Below are 12,147 nucleotides of genomic sequence, written 5' to 3' on the forward strand. Positions count from 1 at the left end.
ACTGAGATTACACCTGTAATCTCAGTATTTGGGAGGCTGAAACCAAAAGACTGCAAGTTCTAGGCCAGGCAGAGCAACTTAGTGAGATCTTGTTTCAAAATAAACAAAAAGGGGTCGGCATGGTGGTGCACACTTGTAATCCCTGCGCTTGGGAGGTGGAGACAAGAGGATTGCGCAGGTTTGAAGCCAGCCTCACTGGCTTAAGAGACCCTGTTTCCAAAAATAAAAAAGTATAAAATAGGTCTGGGAGTGTAGCCTGGAGGTAGAAAGGCTTCCAGGAACCCCAGTACCACCAAATACTATTACTACTACTACTACTACTACTACTACTAATAATAATAATAATAATAATATAAAAATTAAAAATAAACAAAAAGGGCTGGGGGTATATCTTAGTGGTAGAGCACGCCTGGATTCAATTCCTCATTCTACACACACAAGAAAAAAAAAAAAAAAAAAAAAAGGGCTCTGGGTTCAATCCCCAGTACCAAAACCAAATAAAAACCCATTGCGGAGCCGGGCGTGGTGACGCACACTTGTAATCCTAGCATCTGGGAGACTGAGACAGGAGGATTGCGGTTCGTGGACAGTCTCAACTACTTCATGAGGCCCTTTGCAACTCAGTGAGACCCTGTTTCAAAATAAAGAATAAAAAATAGGGCTGGAGGCGTAGCTCAGAGGTAGAATGCCATTGGGTTCCATCCCCAGTACCGCAAAACAGAAACAAAATAAAAACCAAACACTACATGAGCTAGAAATTGATGGCGCCTTTCTTCCATTTTGTGGGTGTATAGCTGGGGACCAAACCACATGGTGTCAGTTTACCACTGAGCCATATTCCCCGCTGATGGCTCCTTCTACCTCCAATCTTATTCTTGGTCCACTCAGACCTGGGATTTTATTTATTTATTTATTTAGCAGTACTAAGGATGGAACTCAGGGGCATTCAGCCTCCAAGCTACAACACTGCAGCCCTATTTTTTATTCTTTATTTTGAAACAGGGTCTCACGAAGTTGCAGAGGGCCTCATTAAGTAGCTGAGGCTGGCCACGAGCCTGCGATCCTCCTGTCTCAGCCTCCCAATTAGCGAGATTACAAACATGCGCCATGCCCGGCTTGGGCTTCTTTTTAAACCATGTTTACTAAGTCTTTGTTGTACCTGCTGAAGAACAGGCGACTTCCTTCCTCTCATACCCCACTCTCATCATGGTGGCAGGGCCACAGCAGGGCTTGAAATGAAGTATAGATAACGAAGAGGTCGAGGCTGCCCATAGCGGTGATGGACAATGGGATCCAGGTTCCAGGTTCCCTTGGTCTTGGCTTTACCTCCCTATCAGGCCTGAGCCAGTTTGAGCATCTCAGCTCTCTACACTGCCCGCCCCCTTGCTGGCCGCATTCAACTTCCTGCCCCCCCAGAGGAAGTGGGGAGTGATCGCAGGTGCAGGAACAGCTAGCGGAGCCATGGTGAGTCCCTATACCCAGGAACCCAGGCATCTCGGCCCTACTCCCCATCCCCAGGGCCCCCAGATCCAGGTTAACCCACAGCAGGCTGACTCTTTGGGTTTAGGTGTTTCTGGGGCCCCCGCCTGCCTCTCCCAGGAGGCTCATCTCTCCCACCCTCCCCCCAACAGGACAAGGAGTATGTGGGTTTCGCTGCCCTCCCCAACCAGCTGCACCGCAAGTCCGTCAAGAAGGGGTTTGACTTCACGCTCATGGTGGCAGGTCTGGGGGTCCAGAGAGGGACTTGGGGGTGAGGTGTCCTCAGAAGCCTCCGGCTGCCCCCTCATCTGATCAGTTGGCCTGTCCTGTCCACAGGGGAGTCAGGCCTGGGGAAATCCACCCTCATCAACAGCCTGTTCCTAACCAACCTCTATGAGGATCGGCAGGTGCCAGAGGTCAGCGGTAAGTCCCTGGTCCCCGGGAGAGCCCTCGGCCCCCTCGCGTCCCCAGGTTGCGCACTTTTCCATTCCCTTTGGGGACTTGCGCAGCCACTGCTTTTTTCTGAGACTGTTTTCTCCCTTGGAAAAGGGTGGGGGCAACCGTGACCCTGGGAAGGAAATTAGTAGGGCTGCCCAGAGCCTGTGCCGCTCCCGACCTCTGCCCATGCCCGTAGCCCGCTTGACACAAACGCTGACCATCGAGCGCCGGGGTGTGGAAATCGAAGAGGGGGGTATCAAGGTGAAGCTGACCTTGGTGGACACGCCTGGCTTTGGGGACTCTGTGGACTGTTCGGACAGGTGAGGAGGAGGGGAGGGGACAAGGGCTAAGCTCCTCAGAGCAGCTACTCTGGAGGCCTGGGGATCAGTTGCAGGGCTGGTCTGTCTTGGCTTCCTGACTCAAAAGAAGCCACCTGTTCCTGGAGGCCTCTGGCCCCAAAGGTGTGGCACTTGATGTCTCTCCTTTGCCCCAGAAGCTTCCCTTGGTGTCGTTTTTACTTTTATTTCTTAATATTTATTTATTTATTTATTTATTTTGCAGTACTGGGGATGGAACCCAGGGGCATTCTACCTTCAAGTTACATCCCCAGACCCATTTATTATTATTATTATTATTATTATTATTATTATTATTAATTATTTGCAGTATTGGGGATGGAACCTAGGGGCATACTACCTTTGAGCTACACCCCCAGCCCTATACCTTTCTTTCTTTTCTTCTTTCTTTCCTTCCTTCTTTCTTTCTTTCTCTCTTCTTTCATGGTACTGGGGGTGGAACCCAGAGGCTTTCTACCTCTGGGCTATACTCCCAGACCTATTTTATATTTTATTTGGAAACAGGGTCTCACTAAGTAGCTGAGGCTGGCTTCAAACCTGTGCAATCCTCCTGTCTCAGCCTCCCATGCACAGGGATTACAAGCGTGCGCCACCACACCCAGTATTTATTCTTTATTTTGAAAAAGGGTCTCACTGAGTTGCAAAGAGCCTCACTAAGTAGTTGAGGCTGTCCTAAAACTGTGATCCTCCTGCCTCAGTCTTCCAAATGCTAGGATTATAAGCGTGCGCCACCATGCCCAGCTACTTTTATTTTTTTAAATGGTACTGGGGATTGAACCCAGGGATGTTCTACGTCTGAGCTATACCCCTGTTTCATCTTTTAGGTTGAAACAGGGTCTCGCTAAGTTGCTGAGGGCCTCACTAAGTTGCTAAGGCTGGCTCCGAACCTGTGATCCTCCAGTCTCAGCCTCCCAAGTATTGAGCTTACAGGTGAATGCCACCACGCCTGGCTCCCTTGGTGTCTTTGGTTGGAGCCAAAGAAACGACTTTTTCCTCCCCAGGCATGGCCAGCTTTGTCCCCCCCCCCCCGCCCATGGTTTCCAACCTCTGACTAGACACCCCCTCCCCACACCCCAGCTGGCTGCCTGTGGTGCGCTTCATTGAGGACCAGTTCGAGCAGTATCTCAGGGACGAGAGTGGCCTGAACCGGAAGAACATCCAGGATTCCCGAGTCCACTGCTGCCTCTACTTCATCTCACCCTTCGGCCGGGGGTCTGAGGGCGCTCCCTGGAGGTCGGGGCAGCAGGGAGGGACTTAGGGGCCTCTGTCCCCTGGGCCTGGGCCCTGACCCACCCCTGGCTGCAGGCTCCGGCCCCTAGATGTGGCCTTCCTCCGAGCGGTGCACGAAAAAGTCAACATCATCCCAGTCATCGGCAAAGCGGACGCCCTGATGCCCAAGGAAACCCAGGCCCTCAAGCAGAAGGTGTGACTGGTGACTTCTGACCTTTGGTCACAAGTGAAGCCGAAAGACATGGCCAAACCTGGGCTTGGTTTTGACTTCTTTGATCTTGGGGTGGTCTTTTTGGAATAGGTGTCATGCTAGACTGTGGGAGAATGTTTCTGTGGAAGGTGGGCAGCAAGGGGGCAGAAGTAGCCTTGTCTCTAGAGGCTTAGTCAGGGTGGGCGTGCAGGCCCAGGGCCAGATGCTTGGCTAAGGCCTAAGGGCAAGGACAGGACATGATGGCCCCGGAATCCCCTGGTCCCATGATACCGGTGATCCTCGCCTCTGGTGTCTGCGGAGCCCTCTCCCACTGTTTTGCTCCTGTCTCCCCTGGTCTCTTTTTTATGGCACAGGAGATTGAACTCGGGGACATTCTACGTCCAGGTGACACCCCCAGCCCTCTTTTATTTTTTAGCTTGAAACAGGGTCTTACTAAGTTGTTGAGGACTTTGCTAGGTTGCTGAGGATGACCGTGAACCTGCGATCCTCCTGTCTCAGACTCCCAAAAAATGAGATTACGGGCATGTGTCACTATGCCTGGCTTCTCCTGGTCTCTTGATGTTCGCCCCATCTTAGAATTTTGCCTTTGTTTCTCACAATCTATGTCTCAGACTTTGTTTCTGGTCATCTTGTACATTAATCTATTGCCATCTCTGTCTTTCCCCTCTTCCTCTCTCTCTGTGTCTCACTGTCTCAGGCCAAGCAAAGTCTGTCTTTCACAGCTTCCTGTTTCTCATTCTTTGCATTTGTCTCTTCTGAGATCCGGGACCAGTTGAAGGAGGAGGAGATCAACATCTACCAGTTCCCAGAATGTGACTCTGATGAGGATGAAGACTTCAAGAGGCAGGATGCTGAGATGAAGGTGTGAGAAGCAGAGGAGGAAGGAGCAGAGAAATAAAGGAGGCAGATGTGGAGGTGAAGCTGAGAACGGGGCTTCTGCCCACGCGGAGCAAACGTGACCCCTGCCCTCTGCTCTCTAGGGAAGCATCCCTTTTGCAGTCGTCGGTTCATGCGAGGTGGTGAGGGATGGAGGGACCCGCCCAGTGAGGGGACGCCGCTACTCCTGGGGTACAGTGGAGGGTAAGGCAGGTTGACATTCTGAGGCCAGTAGGGAGATGAGGACGTACCCAATATATGAAGTTGGGGTGGACTCTGATGCAGGAAGCTTCTAGGAGCCAAAAGCGGGGTCCTGGGCTACAAACTGCGGATCTTCAGCTAGAACAGCTGCAGGGGTCCCAAATCTAAGAGTGGGGTTGGACCCTGATGCTCGCTGGTCCGCCCCCTAGTGGAGAACCCACATCACTGCGATTTCCTGAACCTGAGACGGATGCTGGTGCAGACACACCTGCAGGACTTGAAAGAGGTGACACACGACCTGCTCTACGAAGGCTACCGGGCTCGCTGCCTACAAAGCCTGGCCCGGCCTGGGGCTCGGGATCGAGCCAGCCGCAGGTGAGAGCCAGGTCGACTGTTTTGGTGCTTCCAAGGCCCCATCCTGGTCTGGTCTGCACCTTGACCCCGCCCAGGCCCGCCTCCCAGTCAAGGACCCCGCCTTCACCGCCTAGCCCTCTCTTCACCCACTTCTCTGGCTCTAACTTCAGAGGCCTGGCCCCGCCTACTAGACCCAAATTCACCCAACGCCGGGGTCTCGCTCTGACCCATGACCTCAGGCCCCGCCCCTGATTTCTGTTCCCTCTTTCCACTACTCCCTAGTAAGCTTTCCCGCCAGAGCGCCACCGAGATCCCACTGCCCATGCTGCCTCTCGCCGAGACGGAGAAGTTGATCCGCGAGAAAGACGAAGAGGTGAGCGAGCGCCTCGCTTCCCCTCCACCCAAAGCCCCAGGTCCCCTTCGAGGGGCCTCTCCGGCCTCGCCCGCTTCCGCTGGCTGCAATCTCCCCCTGCACAGTTGCGCCGCATGCAAGAGATGCTGGAGAAGATGCAGGCCCAGATGCTGCAGAGCCAGGCTCAGGGCGAGCAGTCGGACGCCCTCTGAGGCCCCCGCCCCGTCCGGCCTTACCTCGGCTCCACCTTCTGTCCGTCTCTCGTCCAATCCCCGAGCCCTAGGCCGCCAGCGCCTAATTCTGGAGCCCCAGCCGCTGGGCCCGCCCTTGCGCTAGTATTTTGTAGGTTTCTCTGTTTACCCGGATCCAGGAGTTTGTAGCTCCGCCCCCAGCCCACCCTCCGCCCACTTCCCAGGAGAGCCCGGCAACCTAGCTCCAGTCCACCGCGGTCCACCGTGGGGCGTCGCCCCTCTTCATCCAACCTTTGTCCCCAATAAAAACGTAGCTTCCCTGAGGCCACCCGAGTGTTGTCCTTGCCGAGGGAGCTGGCGCAGGGAGTGGAGCCACCCCCAACTCCAGGCCACTCATTCATTTGCTGGACACTCCCTTCCTGCTGGGCAGTATTTCAGCCCAGTCTGCTGGACCTGAGACCTTCTCACATAAACAAACTAAAGGCGCCGCTGATAAGAAACAAAGACCAGTTGCATTTTATTTAGGAAGTCGAGGTGGGGGTCAGACCGGCTGGAAGCTTAGGCCACCAGAGGCCTAAAAGCGTCCCCTACTCCTGGTCCTTGGCGTCACCGTGCGTGATGACATAGCAGATGTTCTTGTAGTCCACGTTGCCGCCCACATCGGGGGGAAAGGCCGCCCACATGTTCTTAATCTGTGGGAAAGATGTGGGGGTGTCATCTCAGACCTGTCCTTGCGCTCCCCATCCCGGGTCCCTTTGCCTCTCGAAGCCATCACACACACACACACACACACACACACACACACACACACACACACACACTCTCTCTCTCTCTCTCTCTCTCTCTCTCTCTCTCTCTCTCTCACCTCCTCCGGGGTGAAGCGGTCACACTGAGTGGTAAGCAGCTCCTCCAGGCTGGGAAGGTGACGCAGGAGGAGATGAGATGAGATGAGAGGGGGACTGTGATTCCTGTCCACTCCACTCCGCCCTGCTTGCCAAACCCCAGGCTCCTCTTGAAAACCCTGGTTGCTGTTGGCTTTCGCACTTGTCTCCCAAACACTTTGGCCTTGCAGATGGCTTTTGTCCTTCCCACTACTGGCTGTGAGAATGTAATCCTATCGCCCAGACCTACTTCTCCCTCACTCTGGGTAGGAATTCAAGGTGGCTGGCTGTATGTGAACAGAGCGGGGGGCCACTTACAACTGCTTCTTGATGGTGCCCTTCCCCTCAGGGTCCAGGACCTTGAAGGCTCCAGTGATCACGTCCTCAGGGTCGGCACCTGAAGAGTCAGGGTACGCATGAATTCCGAGGTCCCTGAAGGCCTGGGGAGGGGTAGCAGGGGGCTTCGGCCCAAAACCCTGCCCTCACCTTTGAGCTTCTCCCCGAACATGGTCAGGAAGACAGTGAAGTTGATGGGGCCACTGGCTTCCTTCATCATGGCATCCAGCTCCTCATTCTTCACATTGAGGCGGCCTGGAGGGGGTCAGAGAGGTGCAGGGGCTGGAGCTGGGACCTGAGGCCAGAGCTGCGTTTCCCATAAATTTAGACCATCCCACCCATTTTTCAGCTGGGTAGACTGAAGTGGAGCGACAACGGGAGCTGAAACTCAAGGCCACTTAATTCTCCCTGGACTCTCTAGCCTTGAATATTTATGGGTAGGCGTGAGTGGCTCACCCATGGCTGCGAAGGTGTCCCTAAGATCCTCCTTGTCGATAATGCCATCACGGTTCTGGTCGATCACAGTGAAGGCCTGGGGAGGGCAGGGATGGAAAGGGATGAGGGCCCCCATGGCCCTGCTTCAGCATCCCCACCCCAGGCAGATCGGATTCTGGCCCCCAGCCAGCTGTCCTCTTCCACCCCTAGCACAGAGGGGAGGAAGGAATCCTAAACCCGCTCCTCCCCCCAACAGGTGCACATTCCGGGGGGGGGGTGGTGGCAGGGGAGCCTTGGTCAGCTTCCAGTCTCCAGGGCCCCCTCACTCACCTCCTTAAACTCCTGGATCTGAGTCTGGTCGAACATGGAGAAGACATTGGAGCTCCCACCCTCTGCTGCTGCCCTTCTCTTGGCCTTCTTGGGTGCCTGGGGAGTGAGGGTTGGAAAAACGGGTCTATGGGCCAGTCCTTATAGTCTCTGGGCTTATAGACTCAGGGTTCATTGTTTTTTGGTTTTGTTTGAGTGGCTTTTTGAGACAATGTCTATGTTGCTCAGGCTGATCCCGTATTCCTGGGCTCAAGATATCCCTTGCCTCAGCTTCCCTAGTGGCTGGGACCGCCGTGCCTGGCCAGATTCAGAGTTCTTTGAGTCCCTTCTTATAAAAGTCACTCCTTCAGGCTGAGACAGGAGGATCACAAGTTTGAAGCCAGCCTCAGAAACTTATTGAAACCCTCAACAATTTAGCAAGTCCCTATTTCAAAATAAAAAGGGCTGGGGTATGGCTCAGAGGTGGAATTTCCATGAGGTTCAATCTCCAATACAACAGATTAATAAATAAAGTAACTATATTTGCATTCCCCAGATTCCCATCTGCTGCCGCCACTGGGTCCCCCCATCCTACCCATCTGGTTGGTGGAAGCTTCTTTCCTTTCTCAGTACCCTCAGCCTGCCCTCTTGGAGCCTCAGATTTGCCGTGTGACCCCGACCCACTCATTTACCCTTTCTGAACTTTTATTTTCTCATTCATAAAATGGGAGTGGGAATCCTCGTCTAATTGTTCCCAGAGAACTTCAGCAAGTGTTGGAGCAGGCTTTGAGAAGGACCATCCCTCGGTGAGAGGAATGTCTGCGTACACTGTCCTTGGTTGAGTCCTTTAAGGCCATCCTTCTGTTTCCCAGTAGTGATTCCAAAGAAAGTGAGGAATCATCTTTTTACCTTTCATTAGACTGAGAAGCTACTTTCTATCGAAGGGTGAAGCTGCTCTAAGCCTAAGGGGTCTGGCCAGGGGCTGGCGATTCTCACTCACCATGTCTTAGGTCTCCTGAGGGCAAGGCAGTGACTCCGGCTGGAAAGACGCAGAGTTCTGCTGGTACACTCCCTCCAGAGTTATATAGCCCTGCCCCAGCGAGCCCTTTACATACCAGGGTAACCTTAGCCCTGTGGGTGCCCACCCCAGATACCAAAATAGCCTAGCTCATGGCCTCTCCTTTCTTGGAGGGCCCGCAGCAGCTGGAGTCCAGGGAGGGAGGAGGGAGTGGGTCTTGGGATGCCTGTCTCATTAGGACCTAGGCAGGAAGGGATGTTCTTTCTTCCAAAACGGGGCCAAAATGTGCCATTTCAGAAGGGGGCCAAGCCAAGGATATAGTTCTGGGAGAGAGATGAACCAGAACCCTGTACTCCTGAGTGGGGTGGACCCCGATCTAAACCCAGTGAGCATTTACTGAGTACCGACTTTGTGCCAGGCAACATGCTGATCCTTGGGTTCACTTTGGCAAACACAACCCTTGCACTCCCACATCATAGAGTACGTTAGTCAAGTGTGTGTAGGTGTGTGCGTGGGGGCAGAGCTTGATGGGAGGGAGCCACCTGTGGAAGCTGACTCCTATATTCTTTTTCTTTTTCTTTTTCTTTTTTTGCAGTAATAGGGATGGAACCCAGGGGCATTCTGCCTCCAAGCTACACCCTCAGCCTTATTTTTTAGGCTATTTATTTATTTATTATTTATTTATTTATTACGGGTCTGGGGGTGGAACCCAGGGGCATTCGACCTCTGAACTACACCCCCTGCTCTATTTTTAATTCTTTATTTTGAAACAGGGTCTCACTGAGTTGCAAAGAGTCTCACTAAGTAGCTGAGGCTGTCCGCGAACCGCGATCCTCTGGTCTCAGCCTCCCAAATGCTGGGATTACAAGCGTGTGCCACCACGCCCGGCCTTTTTATTTTTTGAAACAGAGTCTCACTGAGTTGTGAAGGGGCTCACTGAGGCTGTCTGTGAACCATGATCCTCGGGTCTCAGCCCCCCAAATGCTGAGATTACAAGTGTGCGCCACCACGCCCGGCTTTTCTATATCTCTTTAAGGAGAGAGGGGAATGTGCTTTCACTGAGGAAAGATATATTTAGGAGCTCAGGTTTTATGCTTCAACCCCATGGGCCTTGGTTTCTCCTCTATAAAATGGAAACATAATTCCATCCCATAGAACTTGCACTATAATTAATTAGGCTGTGCTTTAGTGGAACTTACAGTCTAGCTGTAGAAACAGGACATATCAGCTGGTCAGGAGCCCAGAAGTAGAGGGCACTGCAGCCCTGTCTAGGAGCATAGGCATGGCTTATAGATGCTCTTGGAAGTGGGGATGGTGAAGGGGGAGGGGCAGGCAGGCCAGGTAGAGGGCACAGCATGGGCAAAGGCCTGGGTGGTGAAAAATCAGGTGTTCAAGTTGCCAGAATTGTAATGGGGCAGAGAATACAGACACTGGAAAGCCTTCATTGCCAGGCTGAGGGTGGGGGACCCTGGGAGGCTTGGGAATGTTTGAAGCAGGAAGACATCTGGCATGAGTCTAGGTCATTTCTCAGAGTACTGGCCTGGAGGATGAGCTTCCGAGGAGAGAAGACGAAGACACTAAGAGGGAACCTAGCTGCCACCTCCGGGGTAGTTGGGATGGCCAGTGGCTTCTCTCTTCTTCTTATCAAAGACCAGCTTGGCTGACTGTGTAATTTTATTTATTTATTTTTTTTTGTGGTACTAGGGGTGGAACCCAGAGGCTTTCTACCTCCGGGCTATACTCCCAGACCTTTTTTATATTTTATTTGGAAACAAGGTCTCACTAAGTTGCTGAAAGCCTCGCTAAGTAGCTGAGGCTGGCTTTGAACCCATGCGATCCTCCTGTCTCAGCCTCCCAAGCGCGGGGATTACAAGCGTGCGCCACCACACCTGGCGTGACTGTGTAGTTTTGAGGTACTTGCTCCTAACCCTCTAGGTCTCACTGCCCAGTCCCCTCCATGCCGTAGCAGGAAATAGTGGCAGAGGAAGCCCCAGGTTGGCAAGGATATCCATCTTCTCTTCCTGCTACCTGTAGGTCCTGAAGAAGGTGCCTCTTCCCTTCCCCCTTCTCCAGCACCATGCCAATGCCTCTTAAGACATTTTCTTTTCTGGGCACTGGGGCCCAGCCACCTGTTGTCTCTAAGAAGAGAGAAGGAGCCACCTAAACTTAGCAGCTGTCCTTGGCCTCCTGCACCGGCCCCTCCCTGCCTCAGATGGCAGCTGCATCGCCTTATATGGTTACCATGGGGGGCCAGGGCAGTAAGGGGCCCACTCATTAGTGGGTCCTGGGAGAGAAGGAGGACTCCAAAAAGGGGAATGGGGGGAGTGCTCAGGAAGCTTGAGTCAAATGGAAGGTGGGAGAGTTAAAAAGGAGCTCACACAGTGAATGGGAGTTTGCAGGCTCTGGGTCAGCCTCAGGGAATTCGGAAACCAAGGAGGAACTGAGAAGTTGGAATCTAGGTCTGACTTGGCTTCAGGATGGTGGATGCTGAATGGAAATTGGGGCACTCTAACTCTGGGACTCAAGAGAATGGGGGTCAGAGAGAGGTGGGTGTTTAGAAACTATAGAAGTGACCCCTGAAAGTCTAGTCTGGAGGTGGGTATTTAGAAGTTAGAAGGTTGGAGAGCACCAGGTCTTTGTGGTGTAAGGGCAACCTGGGAGGCTCATGGGATTTGGGTCTAGGTTCTTAGCAGAAAATGGGGAGCACAAGCTGGGCGTGGTGGCGCATGCTTGTAATCCCAGCATCCGGGAGGCTGAGACCAGAGGATCGCAGTTCTAAGGACAGCCTCAGCTATTTAGGGTGGCCCTCTGCAGCTTAGTGACACCCTGTTTCAAAATAAAGAATAAAAAATAGGGCAGGGAGTGTAGCTCAGAATTGAATGCCCCTGGGTTCCATCCCCAGGACCCCCCCCCCCAAATGAGGAGCACAGAGAGATGTAGCAAAGGGGGAGAAATTGATAAGACTGGGATCTTGGATTCTTCAAAGACTAGAAACAGAGATATAAGAGTTTGTGGTGTTGGGGAGTCATGGTTTTGGTTTCTGGGATAACCACTAGAATGGGGTATCATTGGAGGGGATGAAGTCTGAAGAATTAGAACCTGGTTTCTGGGGAGGAGTTCAGATAGATGGGAGCTGAAGAGAGGGACTTGGAACTTGAGATTCCTGCAAGACATGGGAGATCCAGAGAGATGGGTTGCTTAGAGGATTTGGGGGCTCTGACTATAGTCTAATTGGATATAGTGTGATCGAGTATACTGAATCAGGACTTTGGACCTGTTATGGGGCTCAGGTTCCATGGACCACCAAAGAAAGGGGGCTGAGGACCTCAACAGAGAATGGGGACCCAGAAATGACTAAGGAAGGGCAGCGTGGCATTACTATTATTATTATTATTATTATTATTATTATTAGTGTGTTTGTGTGCGGATGCGCGGGCGCGAGCGCCACTAGGGACTGAACCGAAGGGCATTCTACCTCTGAGC

The 12,147-nt window shown here is 52.8% G+C and overlaps 2 protein-coding genes across 2 annotated transcripts; one reads left to right on the forward strand and one right to left on the reverse strand.

The window, feature by feature from the left end:
• Positions 1-1,279: 1,279 nt before the first annotated feature.
• SEPTIN1 (septin 1) lies at positions 1,280-5,709 on the forward strand (the record flags this gene model as incomplete). Its single annotated transcript, XM_080703901.1, has 12 exons — positions 1,280-1,297; positions 1,417-1,464; positions 1,632-1,722; positions 1,816-1,902; positions 2,114-2,237; positions 3,351-3,485; positions 3,579-3,696; positions 4,475-4,576; positions 4,695-4,794; positions 5,001-5,166; positions 5,428-5,518; positions 5,623-5,709. The coding sequence occupies 12 exons, from the start codon at positions 1,280-1,282 to the stop codon at positions 5,707-5,709; spliced, it is 1,167 nt and encodes a 388-aa protein (XP_080560027.1).
• Positions 5,710-6,275: 566 nt separating this feature from the next.
• MYL11 (myosin light chain 11) lies at positions 6,276-7,706 on the reverse strand (the record flags this gene model as incomplete). Its single annotated transcript, XM_080702260.1, has 6 exons — positions 6,276-6,380; positions 6,554-6,602; positions 6,888-6,966; positions 7,056-7,160; positions 7,362-7,437; positions 7,671-7,706. The coding sequence occupies 6 exons, from the start codon at positions 7,704-7,706 to the stop codon at positions 6,276-6,278; spliced, it is 450 nt and encodes a 149-aa protein (XP_080558386.1).
• Positions 7,707-12,147: the final 4,441 nt, after the last annotated feature.

This window comes from Muscardinus avellanarius, assembly GCF_963383645.1.
Source record: "Muscardinus avellanarius genome assembly, chromosome: 10".
NCBI classification, from domain to species: Eukaryota; Metazoa; Chordata; class Mammalia; order Rodentia; family Gliridae; genus Muscardinus; species Muscardinus avellanarius.